General features: G+C 32.5%; 1 protein-coding gene across 1 annotated transcript in view; it reads right to left on the bottom strand.

Annotated features, from left to right (window-relative positions):
- Nucleotides 1-16392: 16392 nt before the first annotated feature.
- The window catches only part of LOC143917967 (alkaline phosphatase-like), a 37165-nt gene continuing 30317 nt past the window's right edge, over nucleotides 16393-23240 (bottom strand). Inside the window, exon 11 of the mRNA XM_077439606.1 lies at nucleotides 16393-16760. Within this exon, the coding sequence (XP_077295732.1) occupies nucleotides 16518-16760 (243 nt within the window). The 3' untranslated portion in view covers nucleotides 16393-16517. The remainder of the gene's footprint in view (nucleotides 16761-23240) is intronic.

Raw genomic sequence — 23240 nt, 5'->3', positions numbered from 1 at the left:
AAATCAGAACAATCAAGGAAACCATTTATGAGCTTAAAGAAGAATAAAGCATCAGTATATCGTCGCCTGTCAGAAAGATTGTTAAAAGAAATGATTTTTAAAATGTCGGAAACAGTAGAATGGGTAAAGGTAGGAAAAAGGTAGCGTAAGGATTTAATAAATTTAAGTTGAACTTTCTCAATACAATTAATATGGGATAAATAAAAAGGTGACCAGATAATTGAGGCAAATTCAAGGTGAGACCTTACAAAGGAAAAATAAAGTAATTTTAGTACATAAGGATCATTAAAGGGTTTTGTTGAGCGGATTAGGAATCCAAGAGATTTAAATGCTTTGTTGGTAATAAAAGAAATATTTTCAGAGAAATCTAGTTTACTATTGAGTATTACACCAAGATCGTTAATAGAAGACGACGTGTTAAGGATTGAATGATTTAATTGATAGTGATTGGTAATAATTGACTTATTTCTAGTGAAATTTAAAATAGAGCATTTATAAACGTGAACTTATCAAATTAACTAATTTGGCATATGCATATTTTAATACTGTTACTAGCTGAACCCAGTATGCGTTGCAATGACACAATAACGCATGCAATTCCCGTTCCCGTTGCCATTCCCGTTCTCGTTCCCGTTCCCATTTGTCGGAAAAACTCAGGCAGCGAGCTACACATTTGAAATTATTCAATTATTTGTTTATTTTACCCTAATAACGCATGTCGCGACGCTAAAACATTTGAAATTATTGCGTTGCAATGCCACTCATTCCCGTTTTTTACATACCTCCTTTACGTTTCACATGGCTTTCGTTTCAGTGGTCATTTTTATCTCATATCCGATCGTTTTCATACTTTGCCATATTGCTCATTTTGGTCATCAATACACGTTATTCCGTTTCCGTTCCTGTTTTTGGCCGATTTTTTTTCACAGTAAGCTTCCCGGACATGCATACAATAAATCCTGAACGTTCCATCGTTCCATCGTACAATAACGCATGCAGTTCCCGTTCCCGTTCTCGTTTCTCGATGCGTTTCGATAAGTGAATGTTTCAGTTTTAATAATTTAATTTAATCAAATTAAATTATAGTTAAGTATAGGAACGCATACGTGACAGACAGAAAAACATTGATTTATTTACATACATATGTAGGATTGTTATGAGTGGTACGTAATGTCAGGTTGACATTATTCCTTAACTACACACTGGCGCTTCATAATTTCGCGTCGATAAAAAGGTAATTACGAATATTATTATAATGAGGTTTTTTCACAGTAATCTTTCCGGACATGCATACAACAAATCCTGAAAGTTCCATCGCAATCGGTTCTTTGGTTTAGGAGCCTATTCAAGACAGACAGACAGACAGATAGACAGACAAACAAACATTCATTTTTATATATATAGATGTACCTCGCTTATCAACGTAGTCGACTAGCCAGTACGGATAAGACACACCAATACCCACTTTTGGCATTTATTTGAACAGATATATTTCATAAATAAGAAGAAACCAAAAAAATCATTGTCATATTTGAGTTCAGCGAGTCAAACTTAACCAAGATTGATAAGTCTCTGCTCGGCAACTAAAAAACGTGATTTTTTGATGCTCAGTGCTCGAATGAACTGACTGAATTGATCGACTCTTTTACTACGGGTATGGTTTATACAATGGATTTTATCGACTGGCTATGACCGATATTTGGCATTGTTGTCTTATCGTAATTTTATTCGTTATGGGGGGGGGGGGTTGGTGGCCTCATGTAGAGGGCTTTATTGTTCGACTTTATTGTCCTTTAAAATACATATGTATATACATACATATGTCCACTATGCAAAATTAATAATGAACATCTACCAAATTTGGTATACTATAATATATCATGGTATTTTCATTTATACTGTAAATAGACTCTTTTAAGAGTTTTTTTTTATAATTCTCGTCCTTCTGTGTTTATGTATGTACATATGTACTGTTGTGTACTTCGCCTGTCAATGTATTCAACTAACCAGTGGGGATAAGACACACCATTGATTTGTGGCACACCTAATTTAATGAGTAGCTACATTGATTTGTGGCATACCTAATTTAATTAGTAACACCATTGATTTATAGCACACCTTAAACACTGACTGACCAAAATTGTACGACACCTGTCTTCAACAGTTCATTGTTTTAAAGAAGAGTATATAAACTCATTACTGTTAGAATTTAAGTTATTCATCACCATCAAGACTCTGAGAGAGTGTCATCACTATCGAGACTCCGAGAGTAGCAGTCAACACATAGCAGCAGAACAAACTTAAATAGTGAAGCAAAGTTAAAGTGAAACAGTTCTACGTATCTCATTTAAATTCTCCGTTTCATAATTAAACTCTACCAAGTATATAAATGTAACGTTTTAATAATAATAAAGAAATATTGGGTAGTTAACCAAGTATTTAAAAAAAAAAGAAAAATTATTTAATCTTTAAGTGGAACGTGACAATGCCTATACATATTATTTTATTATTTTCTACATAGATATATACTGGGAAGGCTTGACAGGTAGACCCCAATGCGGCTTCCTAGACAATTAATTACAAACATTGCAGCATTTTTATTACATAAATCATTGTATTTCGAGAGGCTGAAGAACTCGAAGTTAACAATTAATTAAATAATTAATCCATTGAGACATCTATGGATATCTGGATAAATTGTATTTAATGAAATTATAATAAAATTAAAGCATTTTTATGTGAGAATAAATAATTACAAATTTTTTTTGGAAACTGAAAATCAATATGAATTTGCTTCAAAAATTTATCTTACTACGTATTATGTAATACTACTATAGGGCAAGGCGTAATTTAGTGTGGCTTTTCCAAAACCATTAAAATATAATAGATGGCTCGATAAAGGGACTTAATTCGAACATAAAATTATTATGGTATTTAAGAGCCTTAAATGTATAATAACATTAGGCGCGAATCATAAGACTTTCTTGGCTAGACACCAATTTTTTCTATGCTTATTATGTGTGCGACGGAATAAAATTTTGAGCTTAGAAGAAGCACAAAAAGACTAATGAAATATAGAAATTGAAGGTTTTTGCTTTAAAAATTACCTATTTCGATAAACCTAAAAGTAATCACACTTTTTTTTGTCATATTAAATTACTTTTCGTGTCTGTTCTGTTGCATTATATGTATATATATATATATATATATATATATATATATATATATATATATATATATATATATATATATATATATATATATATATATATATATATATATATATATATATATATATATATATATATATATATATATATATATATATATATATATATATATATATATATATATATATATATATATATATATATATATATAGTATCATCAAATAATGATTCCGAAGAATCGTTTGGATCAGTACTTCTTATATGCATTGATGTTTATTTACCTATGTACATATATATTATATTTGGTTCAATTTAAAATATTATATTATTTGTACACATTGAAAATTATTCTGCTAATATAAATGTTAATAATTCGATAAAAAAAACTATAGCACTATATGTTTCTTGATTTGAACGTTATTCCTTCTATGTTCAACGATGTGTTATTATTAACACTTGCCGCACTGTGATGGATAACGAGTGACCAGAACTTGTATTTAATTTTATTTCTCCAAATATACTGAATGCAGGCTCTTCATATTTTATGTATTCTTCATCAAAACCTCTACAATTCGAATGATGTCATTATGAAATAAAAACATTGATCAATAAAAACAGTAATAATTATTTTCTCGGGATGCCCGTTGTACACGTCTCACAGATGCGAGAGGGGATATTAAGTTCACGCCGCGCTAAAATTTAGCCTGTATTATTTTAATTTGTTGCAACTATTTTAAATTTACACGATAAAATGATTTTTATAACTAGTTACAAAGATCAACCTCCCAAATTTTGCATTTAAACCACATTTAAGCCAGCAGTACGGCTCAATGGTAGCGTGTATGTTTATTGTGATTATTGGGTTCAAGCCCGCTATACTGCTGGTCAGACTTGGGTGTTTGTGAGTCCAAGTCGATCGTTTCTTAGAATTTGCCAATTTTATCTGATCATTGTTGAAACGGTTTCTTAAAATTGGCAAAACAATCTAATCCTACCTGTTGTCACAAATCTTCTGTATTATGTATGTACAATTTGTACAAGTCTAAAATCCATAGATGTCTCAATGGATTAATTATTTAATTAATTTAATTAATCTTTAATTTCGTGTTCTTCAGCTTCTCGAAATATGTAGTGATTTATGTAATAAAAATTCTGCATTGTTTGTAGTTTATTGTCCAGGAAGGCGCATTGGGGTCTTCCTGTCAAGCCTTTCTGGTATATGTATATCTATGTAAAATAAAATAAATTTTTAACTGGACGCTTGGCGTCCAGCACAGTTGCCAGCGGATTTTTTACCACAGCAAGGCAAGTATTTATCTGAAATTTATGGTTATTTTCTAATAAATAGAAGCTATTTAATAATATGTGCAAAATTTATTGTTCATTTAATTATACGTACTACTTTGTTAGTTTGAAACGGCTAATGAGGCCTTTGGTGTTCTATTTCACTGTGCATGCATACATATGTATATACGCATGTTTATGAAATAATGTATACGTTAGGTATACAAAAATAAGGCTGTGAAAATTTAATTTGACCCCAGGACATAGACGGTCTCTGGTTAGAGTACGACGGTCATAATTTTCAGCTAAGCTAAGGAGACGCATCTGCTTTTACCTGAAAGACACAAATTTCACCTCTCGGCCACCATGAAAAGGGTTCAAGCCCCCCATAGTAGCCGGAGATAAAGGAGAAAAATATATACATACATATATAAACGTTGGATTGTAAATACGCAATTATTCCCCGCCAACATCTGCGCCTTCGTGAATTATAGGGAAATTTGCGAAATTTTATACAACGTGCTGAAAGGTAACGGGGGTTGGTGGCGATGCGAAAAAAAAACGAAATACACCACTACTGACTGCCAAAACCCACTTACGTGGGGGTACGTGGAAAAACGATAAGATAAAGAAGTGTCGTTTCAGAAGGATGAAGGTCGATGGAGGGGGTGGGTTGGAAAAGATTTTTAATGGAGGTGATATTTTCGCAATTTCTACAGGCTTTTCCACAAAGCATGAAAGCTGGCATTCAAACTTTTAATAAATGTTGAATATCGCAATTTCGTGCGATCATTTAAATATTTATTTTCGGCGTGTTCGCATTTCGACGTTGTGTAAGCAGGCTGGTGAAATCGGAGCGTTTCATTCTATGACGAACATTCTTTTGAGAATATTTGCCATCTCGTTCTAAAACCTTGGACTGACATTTTTTTGTTTTGTGCTTTGAATTTAACAGATATTCAATTTAATTATTCGTAGACGGTATCAATTTCAGTTGTGTCACCAGAGATGACATTCAAATTCTGTTTAGCCCACTTAAAATGTCAATTTTTAATTCTATATTCATTCCGATAATTTTTATCAAATTACGATTCAATTACTAATTGAGCAGAGTTTTTCATTCAATATGAAACTGACTTACCTTTATATTTTATATATCATTTATACTACTTTATATTTTATATATCATGAGTCCAATGCCCTCAAATAAGTACGGAACACTGTAAGCTTGGCATAACGACGAAAGAAAGGAAACGGAATATACGAGTGAGAAGTATGACGAGGGTAGTAGAGATAGTAGATAGAGTAAAGAAATTGAAACGGCAATGGTCGGGCCATGTGGCTAGAAGAATGGATGAAAGGTAGACAAAATAAATGCTAGAATGATACTCGAGAGAATGCAAAAGGGTAAAAGGAAGATCGCAGGAAAGATGGGTAGACTTAATTAGGAAAATGTGTGGGGTGAGATGGACGAAAGTTGCGTAAAACAGACACGTGTGGAAGCCTTCATCCAGCAGTGGATGGTGAGTTGCTGTAAGTGATGATGATGATGATATCATGTATACATAAAGATATCTATATTCTATATGTATCATAAAATTGAATATAAAAATTATTGAGATATTCTACCAAAATCACTAAATTTGGTAGAATATCTCAAGACATTCTAACTTAGAAAAATTCCGCAAAGCTTCGCTTTTCGTTATGCAATTCAACAATTTTCAATATAAAATCGCCAAATTTGAATCAAAGCCTGAAATTTACATACATACCTGTATACAAATGAGTAGTGACATTCTACCTATATTATAAAGTATGTTATGTTAATTCTATTGTTACATTCTGTGTACATTTAAATCGCAATATCAAATTATTTTGCAATTTTGTCTGTGACATGATATCGTTCCGATCATCAATTTAAATGTAATGTATGTATGTACATAAAACATATGTATACATGTGAAATTCATAGATACAAATTGTCACCACGCGAACTGTTTTGCCAATGAACGATTGCATATGACACCAACGTTCAATAAATTATAATATGATACGTTTATCCATACAGTTTCGTTATATTCTTATATAAATTATGGCATTAGGCTACCTGTATGTTTGTATAATATTTGCCAAAATTTCAATATTTTCTTAGAATTTCGTGTAGACACGGTAGGATAAATTAATGTTTTTATGTATGGACATATATGTATGTAGAAAACATATCCGGTTTCTTAGATAAGGTGCCTTTCATATCCGGTGCTTTCCGTCACCGGTGTGCGAATTCTCGACAACAATGCCTTTTAAGCATAAACGTGTATCGACTGTTACAATATCAATATTGATGTCATATTATTATTTCGCATTTATAAATGAACACATTTTTTGCTCGTTGAAAAAAAAATAGGATTTTCTTTCTCTCTGGCTCTCGATCCGTGTTTTAGGTACTCGACAAAAAATCGTTAAAGCGAATAAAAAAAAATGTAATTTATGTCCCATATCATTCTTTTACAAAAATCTCCAATGTTGCCGCGGGTGGAAAGAGGTTTATTTTGTTTTATTTCAACAAAAAATATATGTAAATCGCATATAATCCGTCCGACGAATATAAGTGTATTTACGTGTATGAAATTCTGTTTTGACTGCTAAATTAAGCATTATATTTTTATGTACGTACGTATGTTAATTCGAGAATTACATCAACGTTCGCTTAAAATTTACTTTTGAAATATATAAAATGTAAAACGAAAATTTTAAACTTTCGCAGCCAATTTTTTGCTGAGATTTGTCATGAAATTATTGTTTATTCTTAAATGTTGATAGATTTGTGATATTTTCCGCACTGAGATGACGATAAGTACATTTTAAATTAAAATGTGAGGCAAAGTAAAAGTTTGCTTACTCTCTCAACAAAATTATAAAGTATGCAAATTAGTATAAAAATATGTTGTTTTGGGACCAAATTTTTATAAAATATATACATATTGTACAGTATAAAAACATTCAGTTGAATTTAGAGTAAAATAATAAAATTTTAAATATTTATAAGTTTCAAGATTTCAAGCTTGGGGAACGATTTTCATTTTGGGTTGTTTTTTGTTGTTTTCAGTGGTTTGCAAATTTCGGGAATAGTAACAATGGGGAATGCAAACGGAAAATGATTTTAATAGGTAGTAATTTTAATGGTGACTTTAAATTGGACTTTTGCTGGTGCCAATTTGTATGGAACGTCGCATTAACTACCATGAAATTAAAGTTTGACAGGTGATGTTCAATTTGAATTTTATAATCATCTAAATCTTAACATAAGCAATAAGCACACGCATAATTATTGAGAAAATTTCAATAATTTGACAACCCTCTCAAGTTGTAAGATCACTTAAAAAGTTAGCAAAGTTGTGACTACATATTGCATCCTTGAAAATGTGATATAAACTTCACCTTACCTAATTGCTTAGACACAGCTTTAGAACATTGCTCTAAGCCTTACAACAATGTTTTACATAAATCAAGTTGATTTAATTTAAAAATGACAATCATTCACAATATATTCTATAATCAATGTGTGGTTCTGGGAAGGAATTGATTTTTAACTAAATTTAAAATAAATACATAACTTTTTTACTTTATATAGCCAAAATAATGGGACGTGATTTCGGAAAGATAACAATGTGCTCTGATAAAATATGAGAACAAGAACAAACTCAGTTATTCAAATCGCTAAAATGTATTTGGTATAGTATATTTCGATCAAATTTCTTTGATGCTAATAGCACTGTTTGATACGAAAAATGGTTCTTTTTGTGGATTAATAACAAAAATTCGTTTATTTTATCGAGTTAAGCCAGTTATCAATAGAATTTTTGAAGAATAGTCAAGAAATGTTTTTTCTAAGTGGAATTTTATTTAATTCTCATATAAAGACAATTTAATATATTATCCCTATTAATTCAATTCAGATTCGTGTAAATACGAGTAAATAATAGTACGAGATTTTAGCTCGCAATTTTACCAATTTAAAATTCAGCACACTTCCAATTAACCCTTTTAAACAAAAACAAAAAATTATGTAGCCAGAACACTATCCCAATAAACATGTTTCAATAGAAAATACTCAATATAAAATAGTATTAACAGTAGGAAAATATCCCAAGTGAAAATACGTACATTTGACATTTGATTTAAACTGGACGACTACTTAGAGAGATATAAAAGCTAAAAAGTACTACAAATGAAAGATAAAATACCTGACTATAGATTCCAATATTCATTTTGAACAGGAAATTGACAGGTTTTGAGACATCGACCGAACAACACCAAGATATACAAAAATCGTGCGATTTAAAAAACACATATCTCCGAATCTCAAGCCAATCAATTATTTTATTACCAGATTCGTATTTACTGGGCATAGATCTATAAGGAAAATTATATCTCGTCTCTGAACCAAAAAAAAAGTCGTCATTTGTCGAAAAGTGTAGTTAATATATCAAAATCAGAAGCATGCAGTTTTAGAGTAAATATATATGAGCATACTCACATATGTATGTATATCACCAGTTCCTCGGTTTCGTGAAAATTGAGTTATCGCCAGGGTGTAGAGTGTGCAATATCAGCAATATTAAATCTTATGGCAAATACCCGGTAGCCCGGGATAACGATCGAGCACACTGGGCCATCGGGTACGTAATACTATAGAAGGGGTAGTAGTAGTAGTAGTACGGGGTGTCCCAACGCGAATAAATCACGGTTTCTGTGAAGTGCCGACCGCAAATAGAGGCGTCCTTGTGCCACCCCGATTGACACTTGCCGGCCGCACGTCCTGCTGGTTCTCTCCTCACAAAGGACATGTTTGCTTTTCTATTAGCCACCATATGCGAATAAGGACTCACGCATTTTTAGGACGCGGGTACAGTCCCTTTGGCAGCGGGTCATCCATCTTTCTTGCGGTCGATCCTCAACCCCCCATGTAGGACCACCTCACTTCCCTCAACAACAGATACGCAAATGACGTCATTATCCGAAAACTCTTTTAGCTTTTATCGCTGAAATATTTTTTCACACTCGGTTGACTTATTGAAAATGTGATTTGCAAGAGTGAGTAATATATGTATAGTAGACCGGAGCAAAAAAAAGTACGAATTTCGGATTTCCCACGTTTGATCCGGTGAAGAAATTGCGCCGAAGTAAAGGAACGTTAAGTAAATAAGCTTATTGTAAAAAACTAAATGTATGTAAGCTTATTGTAAATCATATTAACAATTAGATACAACATAACTTCTTATCTAACTTTTTATCTACTTATCTCGCAGATAAAACTCACTGAAGAGATATACAGTGAAATGTCAGATCTGACATATTTGGCCAAAAATCAATATATATCGTGTATTACCTTACAAGAAGCTACACGCCAAATTTGAAATTTATATATACATATGAGAGTTAAAACTATAAATATTTATATATTAGAGATAACTAGAACCAATAGAGCAAATTTCATAAAATATAGAGTGAATTATAGGCGTTTAAACAATTAAAATCTTATATCGCCATATCAAGGCGAACAGGTTGGAAGTTACGGGACGAACGCTTATTAAACGTCAGGGAGATTTACTTTCCGCGTGTTGAAAACGCGTTGTATACGATATTTTATCTCCAACGTAATGGCAGACGATACATTAACGTGTATTGATGACCAAAATGAGCAATATGGCAAAGTATGAAAACGATCGGATAAGAGATAAAAATGACCACTGACACGAAAGCCATGTGAAACGTAAAGGAAGTATGTAAAAAAAATAAAAGCTTCTAAACATCATCGGTTTTGAACAATGTAATGTGACATGATTCATATTCCTCCATCCACAACATCTACAATCATTTCGAAAAAAGTGAGTTAGTTCCATGAAACTTCTGCCCGTCAAAAATTTATCTACTGATGTTGAACCACTTTCACTCTTTAGATTGCTTTGATATTTTACCAACACACGGAAGCTAACTAAGATTGAAGATAACGTATATCTCTGTCATGAAGCTAGAGGAGTTTAATCATTGACGAACTCATCAAAATTACATCGGAATCTTGTGTCAGACCGAAACGCTATCCAGAGGCGGCTTTCTACCGCCCAATTGTACTCACGGGCTAAAAACTTGATCAGTGGTAAAAATTACTTTTATCATATATCTTTTTTTAATAGTTTCAATTTTTTACAATTAATTTTACATACATCTCATACAGTCCACATGGTTTTCGTTTAAGAAGTAATTTTTTATATCTCTTATCGGATCGTTTTCATACTTTGCCATATTGCTCATTTTGGTCATCAATATACGTTAATGCAGCGGTTTCCAAACTGGGAGGCGCGCCTCCCTGGGGAGGCGCGGACTATTGCCAGGGGAGGCGCCAAAACTTTTTAATAAAAAATAATTTTCATATCATAATATCAACAAATAAATAAAACTTCATATCGTAGCTTAACAGTAAAAATTCAATGTATGAATGTTTATTTTTATTTTTCTTTCATTTTTATATATGTATATACATACATTTAATTCCTATAAAAAATTATCCGGAGAGGAAGATTAAAAAAATTGCGCCTTTGCAAACGCTCTGTTTTATCTAAAGATGCCCATTTAATTGCATTTGTTCGATATGTCGCGGATAATAATATATTAAAAGATATATTATTTTGCAAACCCATTCTTGGGAAGAGCACATCTATTGAAATTTTTAATATAATAGACAGTGTTTTTTGAAGAAAACGACATAAAGTGGAATAATTGCGTTGGGCTGTGTACCGACGGAGCTCACTCAATGTCCACAAAGCAGGTCTTCAAGCATTGGTCAAAAATAATGCACCACATGCTATCTGGACTGCTGCTCTGTGAAGCTGTAAGCTTCACAGAGCAGCTCTAGTGTCAAAAAATATGAGCGAGGAACTGAACAGCATTTTTACAAAAGTTATAAAAATTATAAACTACATTAAGAATAGTCCTTTGAGAGCAATGTCCTATGGAAGCTAATTATACCTCACTTTTGTATTATTGTGAAATTCACTGGCTACCCCGTGCAAAATTGATTCAAAGGGTGTTTGAACTCAAAGAAGAAATAGCAACCTTTCTCAAAGAAAACCAACACGAAGAGGCACATTTGTGGACGAACGATAATTTTTTTGTTAAACTTGCCTATTTGGTTGAAATTTTTGGAAAATTGTGCGGTTTAAATAAATCAATGCAGGGATCACAAATACATCCACTTGTTCAAAAAGACAAAGTAAAAGCTTTCATTAAAAAGTTGAAGTTATGGAAATCAAATTTACAAAAGAATGAGTTGGATATGTTTTCACTTTCCAAAGATTTCTGGGCCACAGCCAATATTGACGCAAGTAAAAATCTTTTTATCGACCACTTGGATGGTTTAGTGCTGCATTTTTCCAATTATTTCAAAGACCTTGATTTCTCAAAGTTTTTGTGGATACAGAATCCATTTAACTACAATGAAGAAGACGAATTCGAGCTGACAATCACCGAAAAAGAAAAATTGTTTTTGTTTGTTTGTCTTTTGTTTTAGTGAGCTATCATGCGATAGCTCACTAAAACAAAAGTTTCAAAATGAAACCATAATAAAATTTTGGATGAATCTTAGTGGAAAGTATGAATCATTGTATTGCAAAGAAATGTAAGTACTTCTACCGTTTGTAACGTCTTATTTATGCGAAACGGGCTTTTCGGCACTAGCTGCAATGAAAACCAAATATCAAACCAGTTTAATAGTTGAAAAGGAGTTACGAGTGGCACTCTCCATATTGCCCCCAAGATTTGATAAACAACAAAATCAGTCGCATTAAATTTTGATGTGTTAGATGTAGTTTAATTAGTAATTTAATATAAAAATAATAAATATACGCGTTCGTATAAATTTATGTTATAGCTAGGGTTGCCATAACTGTCAAGCATTGATACGGGACATTTAAGTGCTACATAAACAAAATATGGAAAAGTAGGTAGGTAATAGTTTATTTTAAAAAATTAGTCTTTTTTAGACCAATCGTATTTCAACGATGATTTAACTTTTTTAATTAAATCGTTTTCCTCTTTTACATGATGATAAAATTGGGCGCAAGTCATTTTAAAATTATACTGGCAAACCAAAATTGCCTCAACTGTCTCAACTGCCAGCTTATTTCTTTCGTCCGACCATTGTGTTGACATCAGGGAAAATATCCTCTCCACATTGGCATTGTGGGCTGGAATGGCAAATATATACTCACATAGTTTTATTAAACATGACTTCTGTTCAATATGCTTGGTATCTCTAAAAAACTTCAGCCATTTCTCTTCCATACTCAATTTCAGCGTTGTCTCCCAATTTTCGTTGGTATTATTTTTATTTAAATAATCTTTTAAATATACGAACTGGTTGAAAAGAAGCTCACTGTTTCCAACATCGATGTTCCTTACTTGCAAATATTCAACGGTTCTTTCTATTTCCCCCCATTCAGGAACTTGCTTGAGAGTCATCCAATCGAAAGCATTAAATTTTTTGAATGATTGGGACCACTTATCAATGCAGTGTTAAAGAAATCGACAGTCTGTTTTTGAAGAAAAGTTCAGGGAGAAAACGGGGCAAATTGTAATACGGGACCGAGTAGTGAAATACGGGACATGTCCCGTATATACGGGACGTATGGCAACCCTAGTTAAAACCTAGCAAAACCTTTTTATTATTCTGTCTATTGTAGTGTTCAGTATTTTTTTTAAATAAAGGTTTTTTATTTAAAACGTGTCTATATTATTATATCTATTAAAAAATAAAAGGTAGGGAGGCGCGGAAAAAAAATTTTTTTTTTAGGGAGGCGCAGTAGCATAAAGTTTGGAAACCGCTGCGTTAATGTATCGTCCGCCATTACGTTGGAGATAAAATATCGTATACAACGCGTTTCAAATTTCGAGCTCGTCGAGTTGCCTGACGTCTACAACGCCAACGTCAACCGCGTTATACTGTCTTCTAACCTGTTCACCGTGAAATGGCCATATCAGATTTTAATTGTTTAAACGCCTATAATTCACTCTATATTTTATAAAATTTGCTCTATTGGTTCTCGTTATCTCTAATATATAAATATTTATAGTTTTAACTCTCATATGTATATATAAATTTAAAATTTGGCGTGTAGCTTCTTGTAAGGTAATACACGATATATATTGATTTTTGGCCAAATATGTCAGATCTGACATTTCACTGCTAAAAGTACATCTCTTCACTAAGCGTAATCTGCGAGATAAGTATTCAATAAGAAGTTATGTTGTATCTAATTGTTAATATGATTTACAATAAATTTTCCACCAACTAAAAAGCAAGGCCACATTTTTTATAGTGTGGTTCCAGCAGTGATTAGTATACATAACTCATAACCTCAAATTTCATTGTTTATTCCTCCAAAACAAACTTTCTAACCAATACAAGCTTAATATATGTACCCAGATCAAACAGTGATAGTTTTATTTTTAGTTATCACCTGATTTAATTTATCAGATGATTGAAAAGTTCATTTCTGTAAATACATAAACTCATTTACGGACAATCATACATTGATAAACTATTCTTGATATCATTAAAGCAATCTTAGTATTAATAAACTATTCTAAACTGTAAGGTTCCCGGCATAAATGAGTATACATATTTCCGGCAGCAACTCATTACCTCAAATTTCAAATTAAACTTTTTCAATAAATTATTCTCTCTGAGTCTCTCTAAGACAGCCAGCTCTTTGGTGATGGAGATGTTCGTGCGTCTTGCGGTCTATGGTATGCGCAACATCGGTCTCCAACCTAGAATTTCCCTTTCTCTCTTTTTCAGGGTCCGTGTCTCGACTACATATAATGCAATGAGGAACACCAGAGATCGCACCAGACAGATTTTAGTTTGCTTCCAAATTTTTACCAGACTGATCATCGCCGTTTTCGCCATTCCTACACATCTGCGGATTTCCGGTTGGCATCCTCCTTCCCTTGAGATCAAAGTACCTAGGTAGATAAAGTCGTCGACTTCCTCATAGTCCTTTAGAGCGTAGGACATTATGAGTATCAAATCTTTCAACGAATTTATAGGATTTTGTTTATCTCCAGACCCAGGTGTATATTATCAATCTGTATTATTTTACAATTAAGAAAAAAATAACGCTTAACAATCTATTGTACTTACATACGTTGGATCGAATATGATAGTTTTTGACTGATTAACGAAAATTCAAGGTTGCCGTTTCGTTAGAAACTCCCATACCAAGCGTTTTATGCTCACAACGGTCATTTGTATAACGGAAACGATCTTTTCAGAAAGTCATTTTTTTATTCAGTCGCCAGCGTATTTTAAATATTTAAATTGTAGAAAGCTTCTTTGGATATTTATCTTTATTTTAAGCAGAAAAATGTTTGGAAAAATATACGAATATTATTTAATATAAGCAGGCCAAAATGCTATAATTTCACCCAAAATTCAAAATTTTCCTTAAAGCATATCTAAATTGTAACTGCGCAGACAGAGTGGTATGCGGCACGTGTTTTTGTTATAAAGTCTTGCACATGTAAAAAAAAGGTAACACGATTGATGTATACAATTGTAATCCAGGCCAAAATTCACCCCCTGGAATGTTTTCGGTTATATTTTATCCTTGTATTGACAGTGATCGATAACGGTGATTTCCATATATGAAGAAATGTAGAATACACTTCGAAAAAATAAGATCGTACGAATTAATAATGACATGGAGATACGTCCTTCACAGCTGGAGTCTATCTAGGCCGCACCGTACGATTTAGTGTGTCTGTGCATTAAGACTTTTCAACAGCCTTTTCTTATTTTAAAAATGTGTCCTCTCGTGTGAGAATTGTGTTGTAGTCTTGACATTTTTTTATATTCCTAACATTTGATTATTTTCAATTTGTGTTTATTAATGTTTTTTCTCACCAATGTGTATTTTTTGTTAGTCTTGCAGTAGTGTGATACCACTACGGTATATTTTATAAATATTTGTATATATCAAGAAAATTTAATTAGCATCTTAATTTTAAGCTCAATTTTTCTCCATTGTTAAAAAATTGTTTAATAAGTAATGAATTCGAATTCTTTTGAAATATTTATATCATTTATATGATTCTTCGTGTACGAAATATGCACGTTGAATGTTGTTTATTTGTTCTGTTTATTGTAATGTGATCTTTCCGTTTTACCTGGAAATATAATATATTTTCTCCCTCTCATTACTCTCTGGTGGGAGAGTGAGAAATTGTATGGTTCAGTAGGTAGATAATGGTTATTGATTGTTATCAAATATTTAGCTGAAATCAATACATTCTTTGCTTCAACTGACTTATGAATGTACTAATGTTAGATTAAGTTGAAGAAAATTGATTTTAATCATTAAACTAATGCTCAAAATAAATATTGCAAAATGAGTGTGGAAGAGTTTGTACTTAGTTTAATGTAGTAATGAAAAATCTAAAATGTAGACTTTCATTTTTAAATATTAATTGTATTTAAATATTGCCTTTGTAAAAATTGTTCATTATTCTTTCAACATATCATGATCATCTTTTTAATCTTTTCAATATTTAATATTTTCATTATCTTTTTTTGTTTTTTTTTTGTATGCACATTCATTCTTATTAGAAATATAAAAAAAAAAATGGAGATTTTATCATATTTGAGAAAAACCTTTGTTTATTAATATTAATATTCAAAAGGTTTCACAATATTCCAATTACAATTATTTAATATGAACAAAGGTAGTCATTTTAAGGAAGAGCTACTTTGAATAACCTCACAAAATAAACAATCCAAAGTCGTTTTCGAATAAGCAGAAAAGCTCCAATTAGTGATTGAACGTTTTCGGCAAACATATCTGTACATAAATTATCTTTGATCAAAATTTAAACAACATTTAAATATTTGAAATATATTTATTGACATTGAAATGAAACGTGTATACAATTTATAATTAAATATGATTACTTACTCTGAGTTTCTTATTTAAATTGGATGAAACGTTTCGCCGTGCCGTTGACGTTTTACGCCAGCCACGTGACGGTTCTGCATAATTGTAGGCAAAGGTTCAAGATGGATGCGGAAATTGTACACGTGGCCGAAGCGTAAAGTTTCCAGGACGAAGATCCTAACGGGGTGGAAGAGGCCACATTGTCTGACATGACGCTGGAGGCCACCACCACAACCCCTGGTGGGGGTGCTTTCTTCGAAACAGGGGCCCCCCTGGGCACGACCCCAACTTCCGACTCTTGACAACTTCCGGACACCTGCGGGGCCAAAGTTCAAAATCTCAAATTGAAAACAACCTTATTTAGATACAAAAATAGTCAACACCCTCCCCCCCCCCCCCCTCCATCGCACAATATGAAAAATCAATAATATGTTGAGTCAAACCTTTTCAAGAGGCAAAATGACTTTTAAAATCTTTATTTTATTTTTGAAGACATTTTAAAGGACAATGTACCGCTATTTTTTATCAGTGAATAGAGTTGCCTGTAAGGATGAGCTTACATTAAAAATGAGCCCAAAAGGTCCCATAGTGAGTTATTTATGACCGTCACAAATGGACGTACACGTTGTTTAATCGGGTGATCTAATTTCTTGTCGTGGGACTGTATGAGCTACTACAGGCTGCCTAAGGTCTCACCTATGATCAAACTTTTGTACATAAGTACCAAATAGTATCATTACACATAATGATTATACACAAAACATGAGTTGAAAGTACAATGTGACAACAGGGTGCTGTAATTTCCTCTCGTAGGACTGTATGGTCGGGGTAAATATATAAATGGATAAATAAATAAATATGTATAAACTTTTTTATACTAACATGCACTCTCATAAATGAATTAGTCAAAGTTCTACGTTAAAATAAATAATATGTTTCGCAATAAGCATACATATTCGCATTCAACACGCATGATCGATATGCTCCATTTTGATTGTGACGCGCGGTGTGATTGGACCGGATATAACTGTAGACTATCCATCTCTCAACTCCAGTGTTGTTTTTTGGGTCAACTGTTCCGTTGTCATCCTTCGTCAGTGCCATTTCGGACTTAGAATGGTTTGAGTGAATGATAAATTAACTAATATCAACCGGACACAGTGACGCGTAAAACACTGAATTAGGATTCTTTAATATTGTAGAATATGCTTCAACATACATACATACAAAATATGTAAATACTATTTAACGTCATTTAAATTGCGTCAAAATTAAAAGCATGATACCGACTTTTTTTTCTCCTCACTACCCTCTTCTTATAGTTGAATCTTTTTTCTGAAAAGGGTTTTCTCAAAAAAAAAAAATCCATCCCTAATTACGCGTATATTTACTGATGTGGAACATCTGTTTTGTAGGGCACAGGCCTTAAGGGTATTTACACAACTTAATCTTATGTATGAGAATGAAAACCTTCAAGATTAACCGTTTGTGTTATACAAAGTGACTTTCTCGTTATATAGAGTGCAACATAGATTACATATACAAAGTGAAGGTATGTGAGTAGGTACAAAATATAATAATATCATGCTCCTCTTGTGTTATGGATGACTACGCAGAGTTAAATGAAAATATACATAATATACAATGTCTAAGCCGAAATAATATTTTTCTAAAACATCAATTGATTCAACTGAATTTAATTTGAAATACGTATGTATGTATATATGATATTGTTACTGAATTCGGTAGAAAATGTATCTCATTATCATGATATTTTCATTGTTATTTGACGCATAAATCTTGTATATACATATTATATCAAAGTAATGGTACGTATCTCCCTTAGTAAGAAAAACATTTGTTCTCAATATTATTCTTCAACTCCAGTTCTTCATTTCCAGACTGACTATATTGCAATAATGAACAGGTAATCTATATTTAAGCTGCGTATTTCAGATCTATGGAATGATTTAAGTTCAATGTGTATATTACATAAGTCTCACGGGTGATTAGGATCAGTACATTTGGCAAAAAATCTTAATAAATACTTTAAATCGATTTAAAATCAATTAAATAATATTATATGTCAAATAGATTTTTTTTCGGATATCGGATATTATCAAAATCAGATTGCTAGAGAACAATGTAAAAACTGTAGATATTGTCCAGCGAGTTTTGCTTTAAGTTGATTGATATTGAGACCGATACCTTCCATACAAACATACACAGGGATTACAAATTACTAGAGACACGTATTTTGGGCATCTATTTTTGTCAATTTTAGCATTTTCATATTGCATTTTAGTGTTTTAGGACATCAAAAATGTTAAATTTTAGCCTCTATTTAGCATCTATTTTTATGAAGAGTTTAACTTTAAATAATAAATTTTTTCACGCTTTTTTGAGCAGCCTTTTTGATACATAGCTCCAACTGTCTTCTTTTGTTTACAGTAGTAGACAAAAGCAGTTGCTTGGTTTCGACAGGAAAAACACAGTCTATGGTAAACTGCAAGCTCTGTTTTATCCTTTCAATTTCTTCATATAATAAATAGGCAAAGGAATAGGAAGACCCTTCTAAATTGCATATTAATTTTATACATTTTATGCAAATTTCACTTTTGTTTGTTATTTTAGCATCTATTCGCATATACATATATGTATTCCGAATTTTAGCATATATTGAGCATTTATGGAAAAATGGCCAAAATACGTGTCTCTACAAATTACAATACCGGTGCTATCGAAACCGATTTTACCGGCTTTTAATCAAAATTTGACCTTCGTTACTACCGGTTGTACAAAATATACGTCCGGTAATACCGATATATAAACATTTCAAGTTTGTGTAAGTTAAATTGTTTTGAATTTGGAAGAAAATGTTGTATGGGCTAGTTTATATGCAATGGTTGAAGAATGAGTCCTCACCCAACAGCCATGAAATCCCGCTATTCAAAGCAGCTGTGTATCATTTATTTAAAATTAAAGATAAAGGATGCCGAAAATATCGACTGTTAGCAATAAGTAACCTCGTCACTTTCTGATTTTTTTGGAAATATATTTTTTCAGCTCAGCAATTATTTTAATACATATACATATAATATTTAAAAGCTAAAAACTTCCCTTTTACACATTTCTTCAAAGCTAGGAACTCGTTAAAATTTATTTACTTTCTTTTTGAGATAGTACAGTGAGCGACAAAAATAGGTACGCAGTAGCAAAATTTCATTTTATTCGTTTATAACGCAATATTTTTGATTTAAAAGTTTCTGAAATCATGACTAGGATCATTAAGATAATAAAACAAGACAAATAATTAATTATATTGATGTATTTATTGAGATATTGGAATTATTTACGAAATGGACAAAGTTGGGAAAAAAGTATTGGCAGTTCTTCGGGCGTTTTTAATTTAATTTAAAGCGGTTTTCACGGTATAAATTTTTTAAATGTTTCCTATTAATAATATATACATAAAACAATAATATATAAATAAAATAAAGCTTAATATTTAGTAATTCCCCCTTTGTTTTTCATTACTGCCTCAATTCTTCTGGGCATAGAATAAAACAATTTTTTTATAACATCTGTGGAAATATCCTTTTCCCATGTCTCCGTTATTATGTTTACGAGCTCCTGAAGTGTTTTTGGATTGCGGGCTCTTACTTTCCTCTTCAAAATCGCCCATAAATTTTCGATAATGTTCAGGTCTGGACTGTTCCCGGGCCAGGTAAGGGATTTAATTCCCAAACTTTCATTATAATTGGTTATCTAAAACAAGTCGATGATATTTACCACATAAAAAAACAAATTAAAGATAGAAAAACGGTTAGATAACTTACAGAACGAGCTCGATGACAAGGTAAAGATTCGTCCTGAAATATTGGTTCAGCGACGGATTCTGTGAGTGCTTCGATGGTGGGTAAAACACGTTCCCGTATCGTGTTTTCGTATTGGATGGCATTCATGGACCCTCGGACGAACTCTAGCACCCCCATTCCATATCCTGTAATGCACCCCCATATCATGACATACGGGGAATGCTTCGCGGTCGCGAAACACAACTTGCGTGAAAACATCCTCCACTTCTACGGCGAACTGTGGTCTTCCCATCAGATCCAATAAGATTCCAATTAGATTCATCTGAGAACACCACCCTGTACCAGTCCTCTGATATCCAATTCTTCTTGTCCTTGGCCCATTTCAAGTGCTTTTTCTTCATTGAAACCGCCAGAAGTGGCTTTTTCGCGAATTTTATCGCTCTAAACCCTAATTTATTCAGCTTCCTTTGGATCATACGGGTATGTACTGCTGTGGATGTTGAAGTGTAAACCTCATTCCTGATTTTAGAAGCAGTAATAAATTGATATTGAAGAGCAGCACGTTTTATGACACGATTTTCACGTTCCATCAATTTTGACATCCTTCCAGATCCTGGAGCCCTTGGTAATAATCCTGTATCACTGTATTTTTTGATGAATTTTCTCACAGAACCTTCACTGGACCCCACCCGACGAGCAATCTCTCGATACGCGATTCGCTCTTTCGTAAGAGCCAAAATTACCGCTTTTTCATCGGTCGACATTTGGCGCGCGGACGACATTTTTCTGATGCGATGTTATTGCAACCAAAGTTAACGCGAAACTAAATAGGGAATTGACCATCAGCTTTGTAAATCTTTGTACCAACGGTACATAGAGTTGTGTAAAAAAAAAAAAAGGTTGGGGTCTCATTGTTTACGGCAGGTAGAGAGGTTTGTTTCGCGCTGTTTGTCCGAAATCTTTGTGCGTACCTATTTTTGTCGCTCACTGTATATAGAGACTCACTGTATAATTCGCATAGTATAAAGAGACTCAACATTATATTATGTAATTGATAATGTACGTAAATAAAAAATAATTGATTAATTAATATTTTATTAAAATTTTATTTTATCTTATTTTATACATGTTTATGTTACAGTCGAAGGGTATTTTCAGTTGTAATTTTATTCCAACTTGCGTTATTGGTCATTCATATTCATTGCGTTATTGGTCATTCAAGACGATAAACGATATAAAATAATAATAATTATTATTTTTAGTTGTTTGTGTATATATATGTTTTGTTTTTGTTATGTCTAATTTATTATTTTGTTTCTTGTCTTTTCTGTTATATTTTTGACCATTGTGGCGCATTAGGAATTCCTGTAATGCTACAACGGTCCAAACTTTAAATAAATAAATAAATATTCAAACACAAATCAACTAGTAAATTATATTTCTACAAGTGCAAATACACTTTCAACGATGGTTTATTGAATTGAAATTTCATATCCAGAAGTTTAAGCTAAATACCGAGTTATATTTAAAATTTGGTGAGCATTCGTTTACCGAAAGTGGCAGTTTACTCTTTTTCAATTTTTCTTCAACCATTTTTTTCAACACCTTAATTATGTGTGCTCTTCAAAAAAAAAATAAAGTAATTAAGTATTATCCTTATGATGAAAATAAAACAAATCACTAAATTTAATCGACCGGAAGTGAGATTTTTTCCACACTCCTGAACGTTTTAAGATGAAAATTTATATTTTTATTATTTATGTACTAACTTTTGAGTTGCTAATGTTTTGGTTACAATTCATAAACCGGAAGTAGTAATTTTTTTAAAAAGAATATTTTATTATTTTATTTTGACCTTTTAAATTATTTTTATTTTCATGATATTTAATGTGTATAATAAATATTTAGAGTAATTTTAAGTAATATTTTTTTTTACAAAATCTGACAACTGGAAGTAGAACTTTTGTCTTGTATAAGTTTCCCTACATTTGCGCTCAATTTGTATCGAAAATGCTCTCATATCCGGTACGTGTGAACGTGTATGTCCATACATATGTATATTTAATTATCGAATAGTGTTTTTCCTTCTTATAAGACGTGGATTGGTCAAATCTGATTTATTTTCGGTAGTACCGTACCAGTGCTGAAAAATGACGATAATTATGGAATCCCTCATACTTACATATTCATGCAAATAAATTCAATATTTCAACATCGAATATACACGTTTGGAATATTACGTAACATGGAATAGAAATTTAAATCTAGAACCATTGAACTTTTACTCCATTAAAGCGAGATAATGTGTCTTTAAATTCGACCCATTTTCCAAGGAAACTGCGACCATCTCGCGCAAAGTGTCGTGCAACCTTTTTGCTGTCGGATCTTTTAGTTGCGGTGTAAGTTTTACTTCGCCCGCCTTTTTTAGATTTTCTCATTTCGATTCAGATACTCATTACGAAAATTTATCCCTGAAAATTGCGGGTGCTTTAGACTACCGCGCGACAATTTATCTATACGGGACGTAACCCATGCGAAAAAAACCCTTTGTGCGAGAAACCTTTTCAATTTGTCGATCGCCCTATAAAAATTCAATGTTCACCTGAACCAAAAAGAACGACAATTGCAAAAATTTCAATCATTGTAAAGCTTCGCGCGTAATCTTCAACGTTCGCTCCGGGGATAAAGAGGGGACGATTTGAAATTAATACGTAAACCCCATGATGGTCTCCTTTTTGCACTGAACCCACACTAAAAATCACCGTCGTATAGATACACCATTACAAAGGGACGTTTTTTCGGTCCTTTTGCGGCATGCGGATGGGGTGGAGATTTCGACTGAACGCTTTTTTTCGCGAGCTATTTTGAAGATTTTTCCTGAAGGAGCGGAAACTGCCCCTCTCTCCTTAGCCTCTAGTACCCGTCCCTGGGCATTGTCCCTCGCAGCAGGTTCTTTATTTTGGTAAGCCTTGGGATAT

Source organism: Arctopsyche grandis, chromosome 10 (genome assembly GCF_051622035.1).
Source record: "Arctopsyche grandis isolate Sample6627 chromosome 10, ASM5162203v2, whole genome shotgun sequence".
NCBI classification, from domain to species: Eukaryota; Metazoa; Arthropoda; class Insecta; order Trichoptera; family Hydropsychidae; genus Arctopsyche; species Arctopsyche grandis.
The sequence above is the reverse complement of the archived record's forward strand: the minus strand, read 5'-3'. Positions and strand labels throughout refer to the sequence as shown.